General features: G+C 38.9%; 1 protein-coding gene across 1 annotated transcript in view; it reads left to right on the top strand.

Annotated features, from left to right (window-relative positions):
• Positions 1 to 10,433, top strand: part of eps15l1a (epidermal growth factor receptor pathway substrate 15-like 1a) — an 84,969-nt gene extending 74,536 nt beyond the window's left edge. The window contains exons 23-24 of the mRNA XM_037674260.1: positions 7,229 to 7,245; positions 9,839 to 10,433. Coding sequence (XP_037530188.1) covers positions 7,229 to 7,245; positions 9,839 to 9,985 — 164 coding nt within the window. The 3' untranslated portion in view covers positions 9,986 to 10,433. The remainder of the gene's footprint in view (positions 1 to 7,228; positions 7,246 to 9,838) is intronic.
• The last annotated feature ends 6,073 nt before the right edge of the window (positions 10,434 to 16,506 follow it).

A 16,506-nucleotide genomic window follows, 5' to 3' on the forward strand; every position in this document is an offset into this window, starting at 1 on the left:
TTGGGTAGACATGGGAATTGGGGGTTCATAATAATCTTTCTTTTTTCAGGAAGCAGCAGCTTTTTTAATAAATTGAATGTTTGAACCTTTATTTTTTTTGTCCCATGTCCCCCATGTGTTATGTTCTTGGTGGACGTAACATATCAATGACGGCTCGTTCAAAACTCCATATTTAGTTTCCCCCAGGGTTTCTTGTGTGGTGAGGCAGTTTTTGTGTATGCAGGTGAGACAGCTGCACTGAGTTGGGAGCTTGATTGGCTGTTTGAGGTGTGGTGGCTTGGTAGCTTTTGTTTGTGCATTGGCTTGTTGGTGTGTGGTATTCTGATTTTGTGGTCTAAACATGGAGTTTAACCTGGAGGAGTTTGTGGAGGCACCCACTTTTGAAGCCTTGTGTAACTGCACAAAGGATCAATTGCTGCTGGTAGTAGAGCATTTTAATGTTGAGGTGTCTGCACGTGCTAGAAGAGGAGTGATTGAGTGATTGAAGTTGTTTGCAGCACTGGTTAAACTTGACATTTTTCCTGCTACAATTTTGCCACAAGGTCAACTTGAATTTCCATCTGAGGCTTCATTTCAAAGTGATGCTGTTCGTTTGAAGGAACTTGAGATTGAATTAAGACGACTGGAGCTGCAACAAAGTAAAGAAATGAAAGAAAGAGTTTGAGTGGCAAGCTGCTTTAAAAGAAAAAGAGCTGCAGTTAAAGAAAAAGAGCTGGAACTATAAGCTTAAATGAAAGAAAGAGAGCAATTAAAACGGCTTGATTTAGAGCATAGACAAAAGGAGATTGAAGCTCAAGTTCGTTTAAAAGTATTTGAGCTTGTTGTTCAATTTTTGGAGCCTAAATCATTGGATTTTGATGTGAGTAAAAATATTTGTTTGGTTCTTCCATTTAATGAAAAAGATGTGGATAAATATTTCGCATTGTTTGAGAGAGTTGCACTAGCACTTAAGTGACCTGAAGATGTGTGATCTTTGTTGTTGCAGTGTGTATTGGTTGGCAAAGCACAAGAGGCTTATGCGTCTGTCAGCTGAAGATAGTGTTGATTTTGATCAAGTTAAAAATGCTGTGTTGAGGTCATGTGAACTTGTACCTGAAGCATCACCAGAAGTTTTGTAGATTAAGAAAGCACTTTAATCAAACTTATGTAGTTTGTAAGGGATAAGGAAATTAATTTTGATCGGTGTTGTGCATCTAGCAAGGTTAAGGAGTTTGCACAGCTTAAACAGCTAATTTTGATGGAATACTTTAAAAACTGCTTGCCAGAGAAAGTTGCCATTTATTTAAATGAAAATAAGGAAGTGGATGTGTCAAAAGCTGCGGTGCCCATTGATGAATATATGTTAACACACAAAGTTAATTTTGAATGCTGCCTTTTCTACATGCTAGACAGTTGGCGATAAAATGGCCAGGCTTACCATAGTAAATGCAGACCTGAGTTGTGACATAGCGATGTCTTTCCTCATGAGTGAGTTGTGTGTGTCCAATTTGCATTGGTTCTCCCTCTGGGTTTGTAGTTGGTGACGAAGACTGAACCATATGTGGATGAGGGGTTTCAAGAAGTAACAAAGGATCAAACGCTGAGGCATCCTAGGAATTGTATCATCATGGGAACTGTTATTTTCAAATTCGTAGCCGATTATCAATCTGGATAGCCAAGTTGATCAATTTATCAAGGGATTTGGGTTCATCGTGGGTTGCTAGATGATCCTTTAACTTTTTAGGAAGTGAACTAACAAACACTTCCTTTAAAGTTTCTTCATTCTAGTGGGCCCGGAAGTTACTTGGGTGCTTCACCACAGTCTCTTTACCTTGGCGGAAGGATATTAACTTCTTAGTAGCCTTCTCCTGGTGAAGAGGATGATCAAATACCCGTTGGAACTCCTGGAGAAAAGTATCAAAAGATAAGTTATCTATATCATGGGAACTGGTGTAAGCTTTTGCCCATTTTAGAGCTAAAGGGAATTCTTTAGTGAGTTAACTAAAAAAATTATGCGGGATGCTTCAGAGGCACAAGTGACAGAAGCACAGCTGAATGCCAAGCTGCACTGGAGAATAAATCCACCACATTTAGGCTTACTATTAAAAAACTGAGGGGCAGATGTTTGGTTCATGGGAAGTTGTAGAGTTGTTTCGTTTTCACTCCTGGTAGTCTAGTATACTCAGTTTGATTGGGGACCAAAATTCAGAACATTTCGTTTACACTAGCTATGTTTACATGCGCAGAATTCTTTGACCGGATTGAAATGTGTTCTGTTTGAATAATTCAATTGTATTGTTTACATGGGCACAATCTGTTCATGACGATCGTTTACATGCAGCGGGCTTTGTTCTGAACAGCAGTACTGACATGCGCAGAGTGGTAAACTCTCCTTAAAAAAAACACCAAAGAAGAAGTTCTACTTCCGGGTGAACGTAAACAAATCTGAGCACCCAAAATGGACCCGCGACAGGTTTTAATGACGGTGGAGACGTTGCTGCACTCCCTGACTGAGCTACAGGTAATACAGATCATTTTGAGCTCTTTCAAAGTTTCTAGTAGTAATGTTGTGTCGCTCACCGACCAGTTTTGCTTCCCTGACATGCTAATATTATTAGCATTAGCCAGGCGGAAATGGCAAAGTCGCACATGCGCAGTTAGGTCAGTTTTTCACGATCAGATAAAAACGAACAGATCAAGCGTTTACATGCGCACCGATCGGGTTTTGGATCGGCGTAAACCACCCGTTTCGTTCTGATCACAAATTATATCAGATCGTACCGAATACACAAAAAATAACCCGAACGGAGTGTTTACATGACACACTTTTATTCCGACCGGCCATTTGATCCGGTTACTTATGTCCATGTAAACATACCCATTTTCATCTGGTGTGGTTTGCATTCACACTGCACTGAGCCGATCGAGCCAACTTGTGCCCCCCACCCCCGCCTGTGGTGGCGCTGCACCAAAAACTAATGAAGGAAACGACACGTAAACCTCTGAAGAAGACACTGAACACAACTTACTTCTGGAAATAAAAACAAAAATGGAGTGGCATCAAATTTTAGCGGTTTTAGGATTTCTTTTTTTGACTGTGGCTCATGTGCTAAACAAACATTTTTCAACAATGGACTCAGCATGAGTGGAAGATTAGGCAGAAGATCACGGAGAATGTTTTTCACACAAGGCGGCTGAGACAGCTCCATATGAGGTATGAGAAATGTGCGTTTGTTTTGGTTGTATTTACACAGAATGTCCTGCGCTGTAGTCCACTTCCTGCTTTTGGAGCGGTCTCCGGTCCGCTTGCATTCATAATGCATTCGAACCACGCTAAAGTTCTCTTAAACTGAACCGAGACTTAGGTTTTTAAACGGACCAGAGTTCGCTTTTTTGGTCTGCATCAGAGTTCGATTGCACATTCTCACCTCCCCAAACAAACCGAACTGTCTAGGCAAATGGACTAGAGCTTGATTAAAGTGGAATAAGCAGGGCTGGTGTGAATGCACCCTTAGTGCAGGGCCCTGTAAAAGGAGTGGGATTCAAGATGACTTCTAAGTTTGGTGTAGAAGCACAGTTAGTTTTTAGTTGATAGCAACACCATGCTACCTAACTCCTCCATGTTTGCTTTTATAGTCTGTTGTTGGGTGAGAATCTGTTGCAGTGTGGAATCTCATTCTCTTGTTTTGAGTGGCTTGAGATTGTTGTATCAGCTCTTGACCTTGACCTCTCTAAGGGATTTTAAACAACTGCTAAGTTCATGGCAAATACCAACACAGACATGTTTCTGTTTTTAGTATTTTACATTGCTTTATAATGTAGCCATTGTTGTTTCAGAATTTTTACATTATCGCTTCCATTTACTTTTCATGTTATATGCTTTTTTTAAGATTGTCTACTGTTGTTCTGTGTTCTTTGTTTAAAACAGGTCTCTTGTAAATGAGTCCTCAAGGCTCAATGAGACTAACCTGTATAAATAAAGGTTGAATTGACTTGAATTGAATTGAATTGAATCTTGGTCTCAAGTTAGATTTTGGATATTAGAATCTGCTTGGAACATTCTGTCAGGATTGTATTATTATAATTAATACCCAGAGTTCTGACTGAGACTCAAGTGACCAACACGTAAAAGGTAAGTGATAATTACTTACAAAAAGTGACTCTACAGGATCACTGGAGCCAGCTGTGGGAAAAGGTACAAGGTGAGTATGCTGAAAACAGGGCTGTAGGTATGGTTAATCCACAGAACAGGTCGATTGTGGCTTACTTGATATTTATTTTCTTCTGGGTTTGGAGTTGGTTGCAGGAGATTCCAGATTGGCAAAACAGATCAAGGACATCGGATACGTGGAGTGGAATGAGTGAGTGGCAGGACAAACCTTAAGGCAGGATGAATGACAATTGTTGTGCTTGTAAACCTTGTAAGTGATTGTAGAGAGAGAAGATGTCCAAGGGAACTCGGACTCAGGGGGAGCACAAGGTAGAACCAGGATGATGAGGAGACTGGCAACTGGAGCTACAAGGATAACACAGGTTAAGTCAGAACACCAAATGATCTGCACTTACACTAGGGCTGGACACAGTACCATAAATGGGACAATGTTCCAGCAAAATCTAGATGATCCCAAGGACCTTAAGTAGTGGAGTCTTCTCATCAGTAGAGTGGAGACAACTGTAGGTAATCAGCTTTGCTCTGATTACTATTAGTTTAAGTTTCTCTGTACTTAGCTAATGTCTATGCTGTCTTTAATGCTTAATCAAAACATTATGCCTTTTACATCTCTCTATATATACTGTAAGCCCAGTTGTTGTTTCTGTTAGTTTAAACAACCTAAAGCACATATGTCGAACTCCAGTCCCGCAGGCCTAATCTGGCCCTTGCAAACATTAATTTGCCCCCAATATTTTAAACATAGCTCTTAGATTGATTTAGAATAAAAATGAGATTAAATTTAAATCTTAAATGCAGCTCTTAAATCTGGTTATTACATGTGCTGTAATTGTCCCTGATGGTTTTTATTTGACACCTGTCTGTTTCTTTGTACATATAGAAGACAAGTTAATACAATTCAATTCAAAAAGAATTTATTAATTCCAGAGGGAAACTAAATGTTGTAACTAATCCTGGTTTCATTAAAGAGTTGTTAAAGATGCTGACGGCTGTGGGCAGGAAGGATCTCTTGTAGCGGTCTGTCTTACAGCCGATCTGAAGAAGCCTCTAAACGTGCTGGGTAAACCACAAGTCATATCAGTCATATATTAACTTCAGCAAAGTTCTCTTTAGTCAAAGTGGGTCTTTAGATTAAGTTGCAGCTTATTTTTTGTGTACTTGATGCGTAAAACTATGATGTGATAAGAGTAATTTAATAATGTAAGTGATATCGGCAGACATCTTGTTCTCAGGGCTTGTTGTTAATCTCAATAATCCTGTCTCTCTGAATGATTCCTGTCACATCTCACTATGTGCAGATTCTGCTTCTTATTTCCACTTTCTGTGCTGTGGGTGTGTGCACGTGAATATTAGCTTATTTAGTGATATCATTAGTTACAAAAGTTTCTCAATCATCTTTTTTTTTCTTGGTAAGGGCATTTACACTTTTGTTGTATTCAACAAGTAAATTGTACTAAAAAGGTTTTATAACATTTTATCTTGTATACTGTAGTTGATGTATTTTATAGAATGGTCACTGGTTACTCAGTTTGATGAAGACAACCTTTCTCAGGGTGGTCTGTTTTGTTACTACATGAGGTGTTATATGGTGCAGAAGATGTTTAGTGATATAAAAGTACAGATGGATGCAGTCAAGACAAGATCATGGTTGCTCAGTGTGTAAAAAAAGGAATTCTGGTTTCAAATATGATGTCAGCTAAAAATTCAGCTTAAAAGCTAGTTGTGTTCTACCTTCATAATATACATACTTCATGTTGTTTTAGTTCAAATAATTTAGTATAATGCTCTTGGTTGGAGAGGTTGGAATGGTTATAAAATGCATAGTTTTGAAGAGAACATGTGTAAATTGGCAGTGAGTTGTAGAATAATGCACAGGGGGCGTGGCCCAAAATCTTGACTAGGGTGCCATTTTGGCTAAAGCCCGTCCTGAACAACCCTGTTGGAAAAGCCCAACTGTTCAACAAGACAGCTGAATCTTTTGGTTGTTTTCTTTTTGTGTGGTCACTCTTGGGGTCATATCACAGAGTAAATCCCTAAATCCCATTGGAAATGTCTGATTTCTTGAGACAGAAGCTATATTAAACCTTTCCTGAGTCTCTCTTGTACCAGTCTCACAGTTTAGTCACCTGCTCTGAATTTAAAGAGCCTTGATAAAGTCTTTATCCTCTCAAACTTTTCTATGTTTTGTCACTTTACAAACACAACCTTGAAGTACTACTAGGATTTTATGTAACATATCAACACAAAGTGGTGCTTACTTTTGAAGTGGATGAAAAATAAAACACGTTTTCAACATTTTGTATAATTAAAAATCTGACGTGTGGCATGCATTTGTACACGCACCCTCTTTACTCTGATACCCCAAACTAAAATCTAGAGGGCAGTGGTTGGAGCTGTTGCCTCAGACTTGGAAGGTTGCAGGTTTGCCTCCCACCTGCAGTCTTTCTGGGTAGAGTTCTGATGTTCTCCCCAGGGACTCTCGTTTCCTCCAACAAGCCAAAAACATGCACAGCATGTTGTTTGGCAACTAAATTGTCTCTAGGTTAGAGCGTGAGTGTGAATTGTCTGTCTCTTTTGTCTCTGTGTCCCTGTCATGGACTGGAGACATATCTAATTCGCCCCTGTGATGAACTGGAGACATGTGTCCTTCTGATAGACTGGAGACACATCCAGGTGTCCTTGTGATGGACTGGAGACATGTCCAGGTGTCCTTGATAGACTGAAAAGTGAGTTAAAGAAAATGAGTTAATGTACTTTTTAAATGATTATTTTTTACTTTGAAAGTCATGTTTCATTTTCTTTCCACTTAACAGAAATTAGGAACTTTGTGTTCTGTCACATAGAATTCTCCTAAAATACATGACAAAATGTGAAAAAGTTTAGTAAAATGCAGACATTTTCACGGCTCTGTAAATTAAAACTAACAACTATAATCCGTGTCAGAGGACTGCATGGAAACTACAGGTTTGGTTGTTCACCCGTGTGTGTATATGTGTTGTGTTGTGTGTGTGTGTAGATGTGTTAATCCTACTGATGTATGGTTTCTAACTTCTGTTTTGTGATCCACATTTCTGACAGGACCTGATAAAGTCAAGGTAAGAAACTGTACAAACTGAGAAATTCCCACTAAACTCATTCAGAAATGTTATTTGGAGATATTTAGGGCTGTTTCTTTTAGCTGTACAGTAACATAAAACAGCTTTGAGTTGTAAATGTTTAACCAGTTAATCTATGTCCAGTTTGCAGAAAAAAAAAGTTTAGTTTTATTTGCTTTTACAAAACGACATCAAGAAGTTGGACCCGGTTTCTGAAGTGTAGATACACTGTAAGTACTTGTTAAAATGTTTAAATATTTTTATTTTTACATTTCATTGAATATATCAAATTATTCAATCTACTGGCAAAATATATTCTTAGAAAAAGATCCCTTTTATACAAACACATCATAGGCAGACATTAACTTGCAGAGCCTTTACTTGATTTAACTTTTTCACATCTTGTCAAATACAGCCACAAAAATAGATTGACACAAAGTAACAAATAATTATGAAGTGGAAAGAAAATGAGACAGGGTTTTCTAAGTACAAAAACATTTTTAAACTGCCTTCATGCCCAAACCTCCCTTCAAGAGAGCTCTCTAATCTCAATAGGATTTGCCTGATTAAAAAAGTTTAAATTAAGTTGTTGTTTACTAATTAAAAAAACTGAAGAGTGTGGCATGCATTTGTATTCACCCCCTTTACTCTGATACCCTGAACTAAAATCCAGACTTACCAAGTCGTTGTTTAAAATGTTCCATTCCCCAGTGTTCATGAAACTGAGCTGAAAAGATCCTCAGCCTTAAATACAGAGGAGGGTCATCAGCTGGTGTTGATGACAGTCTTGCCGGGTCTTGTCAGAAACAGACAGCACCACCAAGTGATACAAATGTGCACTTTAAAAACTCACCTTAGAAAGTAAAATGATGAATGGAGAACAGAAAATATGAATTTCAACAGTACCCTCCACCCCAACCCCAAAATGGTTTTGTTCTGGCGACTAGATCGTTTGTCCAATTGATTCCTATAGAAGATTCAAGGATTCAAGGATCTTTATTGTCATTCACATCGCATGTGGTACATGAGGTGGAATGAACTTGTGTACACAGGGTCCCAGTTACATCAAACAATAGCAAAAATAAAGTATAAAAAGAAACAATAAATAAGGATCTAGATCAGGGGTCTGCAACCTTTACGATCAAAAGAGCCCCTTTGTTCACTTAATTAAGTGTCTGGAGCCACAATAATCTGTTACAACTGTGATCTTCAACTGCTGGCCTGTGGACCACTTTAAATTTGTTGGAGGAGGCTTTTCTGGCCAGTAGGGGTGACTTTATAAAACTAAAAATATCTAATGGTTTTTAACATTTGAAATGTGTACATTTTAAGACAAAATAAAAGGCTGGATTGTTGTAAAGAAAGAAAAGAAAAAAATATAGATTTTAACAATTTTGTAAAATTTTAAACAATGAACTATGCAGGCCTATGATTTTATATGTTATTGTGGAAAAATTAAGTATCTTACTTTGAAGAGATAAAGCATAAAGTGAGTATGGGTTATACTTTTGTATTGTTCTACTATTCACATATTTGAAAAAAAAAGACAGGAAGACTGTTAAAACAACCCTTTTTCATTTTAGTATAACAACCAATAAAATTCAGTTTTATGTTAGTTTTGGTCAAAGCTTGAAAGAGCCGCTGTGGCGGGACCAAAGAGCCACTTGTGGCTCCAGAGCCGCAGGTTGCCGACCCATGATCTAGATGGTAAAGAGTAAGATGGTAATGAGTCGGGGGATTAAGGATGCAGAGTGGGATCCAGGATTGTTCTTCTGGGTTTTACCCTTCCCAATTCACCAAATATTGAAGACCTTTGTCCCTTTACTAATGAGGGGTTGATGACAGAGTCGATATTGGAGGGACATACAAATCTTGTGGCTTGCTTTTCTAGAGGCTTGTTTGAGAGGCATATTATAGAAGTAGAGCCACATTTTCTGACCAGTGTCATACAGGGTAGCTGGATTTTTTTCTTTTGTCAAAATATCTATATTGATTTGCTTTCCATAATAATGTTGCATTGGTTTGATGCCAAATCTGCCAACAACCCTGCAGGTGGTACTGAACTGAGGGCACACCCACTTTGGTGTTTTGAACAGGGAACAAAGGATGTTAATAGCCTAATGAGGCTTCACAAGGAGTTAGTCCAGTAGTGTAAGATGTTAGAGTGTTGTATACATATCCAATCCATGGCACTTGAACTCCAGAACGTAGTATTAATTCGGATGACAAATTTTAGTGTAGCATCCAGCTCTTGATTGATATGTTTAGTTTGGCCACTGGATCATTGATGAAAACTAGATGCCAACTTTTCCTTGGTCACATTTTTAAAGAAATATTCCAGGTGTGTATAAATCTAAAAATGATCATAAAAAGATGTGTCTTCATCAGTTTTTTTTAACTGATCTCTCCCATGAAATCAGTCCTGTGCTCCAGAATTGTTCTTTGCTTAATTTACTTTGAGATTTTATGTGATATCAAGCCAAAACTAGACAGGCTGTTTAGAAACATTGATATGTCTCTAAATATGAGCCAACAATAATATAGACTCCCCTTCTAAGAAGGATTCTTACCCCCACCCCCAATGTTTCTGCAGTTTGGGAATGAGTCTCAGCAATTGGAGTGGGCCAAGCGTGAGAGTGAGCGGGCAGAGCGTGAGCGGCTGAAGAGACTCCGACAGCAGGAACAGGAGGATCTGGAGCTGGCCATTGCTCTCAGCAAGGCCGAGATGTCCAACGCATGACCTGAAACCACCTCACCACTGGCCGTCAAGGAACCAGAACTATGACTGAACATTCAACCATGTAGACATGAAGCCCAGAACTCCCTTGACTCACTGATGTATATTCTGCAACACAAAGAACATGTCCATACAAGTCCATCAGTTCATGTTGACTAAACAAGGAACCTCAGTGTGGACCTGATGTCCTGATGGAACGGTTAACCAAGCCGACAAGATCATCAAACACCTTAGCAGTATTCAATCCAAGCAGCTCCTCTCCACCTGATATCTCACAATGGTACAATCAGCACACCAACAAGAAGCACTGAATCACAAAAGAGCTGTGGCAGAAGTTTTCCCAAGTGCAGATCAGTTCCTGTTGGTGTCTAAACAGGTGAACCTAACACTATGATTCCACTTACACTGCTGTTTCCTCCCAGAAGACTTTGTTCTGATTGGATAAGTCAAGGTTGTTGAAGTTGTTTATACTTTTATTTGTTCAGTATTTCTTATAGAGAAGGTTGAAAAAGAATCTGCTCATGATTCAGATGGTCTTCACAGTCCTGTCTTGCATTTTGTTTTAATGAACTCTGGATGAGTTGTACAGAAATTACGTTTTTTCTTGTGTCCTCATGTTTCCCAAACGCCAGTGTTCCTCAAAGATTGGCCCAGATCAGAACCTCCAGTAGCGTTAGAAACAAACTCATCCTGAGGGCAAAGGACACTGGTCGGTTCCCCAGACCACATTCATTAACACAGGCTTTTATTTGAGTTCAGTTCCAGAATCCATGTTTTTTTTTCCAGGTCTCCACGTGTTTCTTTTTACCAGTTTCAGCCTTTAGGATGTTTGTTGTTACAGAACAAATTTAGACATTAAAACTGACTTCTAAAACAGTCAAATATACAGTAACACAAAATCATCTCCTTATAAAATGTCTGAACTTAATTCCAGGATCCTTCTCACCATTCATGTGTTCAATGGGCATTAACACGTTCACTAGACTTTCATGTGTTCATCAAACATTCACATGTCCACACAGTATTCACGTGTTCATCAGACCATCATCAGACTCTTACACATTTAACAGACATTGTCATGTTTGAAGGACCTTCACATTTTTGCAGGACGTTCACATTTTCATCAAATGTTCACAAGTTAGGCAGATGACAAGACTTTTGTGTCTGCTGGACATTCACATATTAATGTGTTCACTGGACATTTATGTTCTCCAACATTCATGTATTCACCAAACATTTACATCCGCACAAAGTTCATGTGTTCTCCAGACGTTCCTCTGACTCTTAACACATTCACCAGTCATCATCATGTTTGATAGACATTCACATTTACCGTACAGCAGATGTTCACAAGTTAGCCAGATGTTCAAATGTTCATCGGATGTTCACGTTGGCCAGAAGTTCATTTTCATCAGACGTTCATATTCGCTGAACTTTCACTTGTTCACCAGATGGTCACATGTTCTGCTGACATTCAAGTTATTAGCAGACATTCACACATTCATCAGACAATTCATGCACACATTGGCCAGATGTTACCATGATGCCCAATCAAAATTTATCATGTGCAGCTGTTATTCTCATGTTAAGCAGATGTTTTCATGTTAATCAGACATTCTCATTTTCAGCTGCTATTCTCATGTTCAGCAGAGGATAACATGTTCATCCGAGGTTCACATTTAGTAGGCTTTCTCATGTTCAGCAGTCGTTCTCAGGTTAATCAGACATTCTTGTGTTTAGCAGATGTCCTTTTCTTCCCCAGACATTCACGTCTGCTGAATATGTAAGTCGCTTGGTCTCTGGTGGTTAGAAAAATTTACATTCAGGTTTTGGTGCTGAATGTATAAAATTCTGTCATTATTAAAATATTCTTTGGGAACTTAAATACCAACTAAGATACTGTCATCTTGAATTATTTTAAAATGATAGACCACAGTGAGAGCGGTCGTAAAATCTTATGCTGTCAGATGTTTTTAGACAAGAGCGTTTCTAAAAACACAATCTCGTTTTTAATGAAGTTACATGTTTTGTGTTAAATTTTACTTCCTGGTCACTTAAGATAGGAGGAGCAACATGATAGAAGTGTTAGGACAGCTAAAGTTTAACTACTGTGTTCTAGAGAACAAACCAGTTTAGATAGTCAATGTTAAATGGATTGTACTTAGCGCCTTTCTATCTTAACAAGATACTCAAAGCGCTTTACAACACAATCTGTGCCCTCATTTACCCATTCATACAGCACTCTACTATATACAAAGACTAATCAGTGCTAATCAGTTTTAGATCACATCCATACGCTGATGGGACACACATCGGAGGCAATGAGGGGTTCAGTGTCTTGCCCAATGACACTTCAGCATGTGACTGCTGGTGGAATTAAACCCCAACTCTCCCTTTAGAGGACGACCGCTCTAACCACTCAGCCACAGCTGCCCCAATTGCAGTCATATCATAGTTAGTCACAATCATCAGGTTTATCAAATCATTGTCAGGTGACTTAGATCATCATCAGGTGAATCAGATCACCATCAAGGGACTCAGAACACCATCAGGTGAATCAGATCACTATCTGCTGAATCAGATCATCATCAGGTGAATCAGATCATCATCAGGTGAATCAGATTGCCATCAGATGGATCAGATCACTATCTGCTGAATCAGATCATCAGGTGACTCAGATCACTATCTGCTGAATCAGATCATCAGGTGACTCAGATCACTATCAGGTGAATCAGATCACTATCAGGTGAATCAGATCACTATCAGATGAATCAGATCATCATCAGGTGAATCAGATCACTATCAGGTGAATCAGATCAACTGGCCCATGGTTACTGATCAACTCATCATTCAGTAAGCTATTTGAAGCTGTGTTCAGGCAGGTCAGTGATTGATAACTAGTTGAGAAGATTAAAGATGAATGACTGACGCAGCTGGGGTCTGATCCATATCAGAATGTCTGCATGTGCTGATCTGAGAGTTCTGTGATGTCAGGAAGTTTCAGCTGACAGTCCTAACAAAGGTTCACATTTTAAAGGGGCCATGTTGATCAGGTACTTGATGATTGTTGTTTGTGTTGCCATAAAGCTGTTATTCTTGACCTTTAACCTCTTCCTAATTTCTTTATTCAAACACTCAGATCTTGTGGATTTGATTAAATGCTGTTGTCATGCCAACACGAACAAAAATTTGCTTGCTTCAGTTCAACTGTATCAAACTGAACTTTAAATAATTTAGTTCAGTCCTTGGACCCAAAAGGTTCCAGGTTATTAAACCTTACCGTTAATGGGAGTCTCTGACCGTGCAGATGGACCGGTTGGGTTCTAAATCCAGACCCGTATTCCTGTTGTTTAAGATCAGATGCCTCCACTGTGCAATAGATGTTTACTTTTGTTGTTGTTGTTTATGAATTAGAGCCAGTTTGTTTGTGTTTTGATAAGTAGCAAATGTTGTTTTAATACTTATGTTTCTGCACTGAGCTTCATCTCCCATGCAGTCTTTTGTTTCACTGCAGATTCTACCAATGTCCAAAATGCCACCAGTTTTATTTAAGTATTCACATTTTGTATCAGTTTAAAATATTTATAGTGATTTAATTTGTTTTTAGTTTAAACAGAGTAGATTTTCTTTGGATTCTGTTATAAAATTATTCACACAATGAGGATCTTGTTTTGTTTTTCTAAAAGCTTGCTGGATTCTTTGGTCATTCCACAGAAATGGCCAAAATTATATATATATATTTTATTTCTTGTGTACAAAGTATAAAGAAAGTATCCAGTCTGTAATATTTGTCTCCTACTGAACAATAAAACTTGAATGGTTCCTCTTCATCCTCTGAATAAACGTTTCCGTTCAGTGGTTTGGACTCAGCTTCCTTTTGTTGCTGCAGCAGGTTGAAGAACTTCCCAGGACCGGTCCCGTCTGGTCTAACAGATATGGAATGGTTAGAGGTGCCGCCCCAAAGGCTCGTTTCTGTGTTAGTGAATTACAGTAGTCCCTCGTTTATCATGGGGGTTACGTTCTGGACCCTACCCCACTAAAGTCACTAGCTATGTTTACATGGACATAAGTAATCGGATTAAACGGCCATTTGGAATAAAAATGCGTCATTTAAACACCCATTCAGATTATTTTTTATTTATTCAGCTCGATCCGAAATAATTTGTAATCAGAATGATACAGGTGGATTATGCCGATCTATAACTCAAACGGTGCGCATGTAAACACTTAGTCTGTTCATTTTTTTCTGATTGTGAAAAACTGACCTGACTGCGCATGTGTGACCTGTCATTTCCACCTGGATAATACCAATAATATCAGCCTGTCGGGGAAGTAAAACTGGTCGGTGAGCGACAACATTTCTACTAGAAACTTTGAAAGAGCTCAAAATGATCTGTATCACCTGTAGCTCAGTCAGGGAGTGCAACAACGTCTCCACCGTTATTAAAACCTGTCGCGGGTCCATTTTGAGTGCTCAGGTTTGTTTACGTTCATCCCAGAAGTAAACCGGAAGTAGAACTTCTTCTTCTGTGTTTTTTTTAAGAAGAGTTTACCACTCTGCACATGTCAGTACTTCTGTTCAGAACAAACCCCGCTGCATGCAAACGCTTGTCGTGAACAGATTGTGCCCATGTACTGTAAACGATACATTTGAATTATTTCATCTGGAAACATTTCAATCCGGTCAAAGCATTTTGCACATGTAAACATAGTCACTGTATGGACCAAACTTTTTCAGATCGGATCAAAACTTCCCTCCTTTTCAGCATAAGGCAACAGAGTTTCTGGATGTGGCACTGTTGGCCTCTAGGAAATGTAGTCATTTGAGTGGCGATACAGTGTATGCTTATTGAGAGAAAACTACAAAATGGTGGCGCCTGTCCAAAGTATTTTTTTTTCATTAACTTTTTACTGTATCACGTGCTGTCCCAATCACCTCAATGTCCCAGTCATGTACAATTTTTATTTTTATTTTTCTCGCTCGTGTACAATCTTACTTTGAAAAACCGCAAAAGAGTGAGTCCGCAAAAGTCAAACCTCGAAGTAGCAAGGGACTACTGTAACTCATGAACCACCGGGTGGATTTAATCTACTTTCAGGAGTTAGTCATGTGATGCACATGCTTACCTTCTTCAGCTCTTCTCATTCAAGTTGGGTCAGACCTCTTCTGTCCAGTACCTTCCGGGCATATAACTGAGAAAGTGTTCTGGTCTGAAGTTTAGACTGGACTACATTATTTCTAATTGACCAGTTAGACTGGTCTAATAGACATCTAGGCAGCATCTGGGGCAGGGGCTACAATGTTAGGAGGTCTACAGTGTTGGCGGGCCTATCTTTCTAAGGTCACATGATGAGCTGAACAATTGACAGTTTTGTTACTTGTCAGGTTCTTTGTCAATCCCTTCACATGCATGTTTGCAGATGCTAACATGTTCAAATTAAAAGTGACCCCCACGGGCACACTGGCTTACCAATCAGAATGTGTATTACTTGTTTTGGGCCTCTATTATTACCATACCATACCACTTTATTTATAGAGCACTTAAAACAGCTACAAAGCCAACCAAAGTGCTGTACAGACAAAATAACAGACAACACACAAAGCAATATACAAAATGAGGTAAATCAGAATATAGACATAAAAACGATGCAGATAATGACGACAAACCAGTGTGGAGCGTACAGGATCAAAACACAGATTTACTTTATTGACTGACAGCTGTCAACATGTCAGGGGAAGAAGTTCAATACGTTCAGAACGTGTTTGAAAAAGGAATCACTGGAGAGGAGACCAAAGCTGGCAGAACCTTTAAAGCAACTATCAGAGAAGATGAACCTGCAGAGGGATGCTTACTGACTCCTCCCCTGCCTGAGGGAGAGGAGGAGGAGGTGCAGCCCATGCAGGTGGAGGTTACCTTGAGATGAGCAGAAGAAGAGACAAGTCTGGTGACCCTGATAACAGTGACCTGGGCTGCTGATTTAACAACAAGCAACAGGTGAGTGCATGCTGGGAAAAATATGGACAGAAGAAGTTGTGCCAATTACTGCTCATCCTCCGCAGAAGCCTGTTTCAGTGTGACCCTTTGTTTCTGCTGCTTTATCTTTAAAACCAAGACTATAGCAAAGGTGTGTCTGTTTATTTTTTCTCTTAAAAACCCTCACAGTGAAAGTATGAAAGTACTAGTTTTATGTGTTTATTATAAATATATTCTATATTGAACCTTACACCATATAATAGCATTAAAATCAGGGTTTGATGGATTTGGATGAACTATACTTGTTTATATTTGGAACCAGACTGTTTGAATGTTAAATTCAGCCAATTTATTTATATAGCTCCATTTTACAACAGAAGTTCTCTCAGGGCACTGAACAGAAACATTCACAGACATTATATAAGCCACTTAGTAAAAGTTATCTAATGAAGGCAGCAGATTGCATTTAATCTTCACTTTGTCGTAGTCTCTCATCCTGAGCAAGCACAAAGGCAACAGTGGAAAGGAAAAACTCTCTTTTAACAGGAA

The sequence above is a fragment of the Nematolebias whitei genome, chromosome 3 (genome assembly GCF_014905685.2).
Source record: "Nematolebias whitei isolate Nwh7 chromosome 3, NemWhi1, whole genome shotgun sequence".
In the NCBI taxonomy this organism is placed as follows: domain Eukaryota; kingdom Metazoa; phylum Chordata; class Actinopteri; order Cyprinodontiformes; family Rivulidae; genus Nematolebias; species Nematolebias whitei.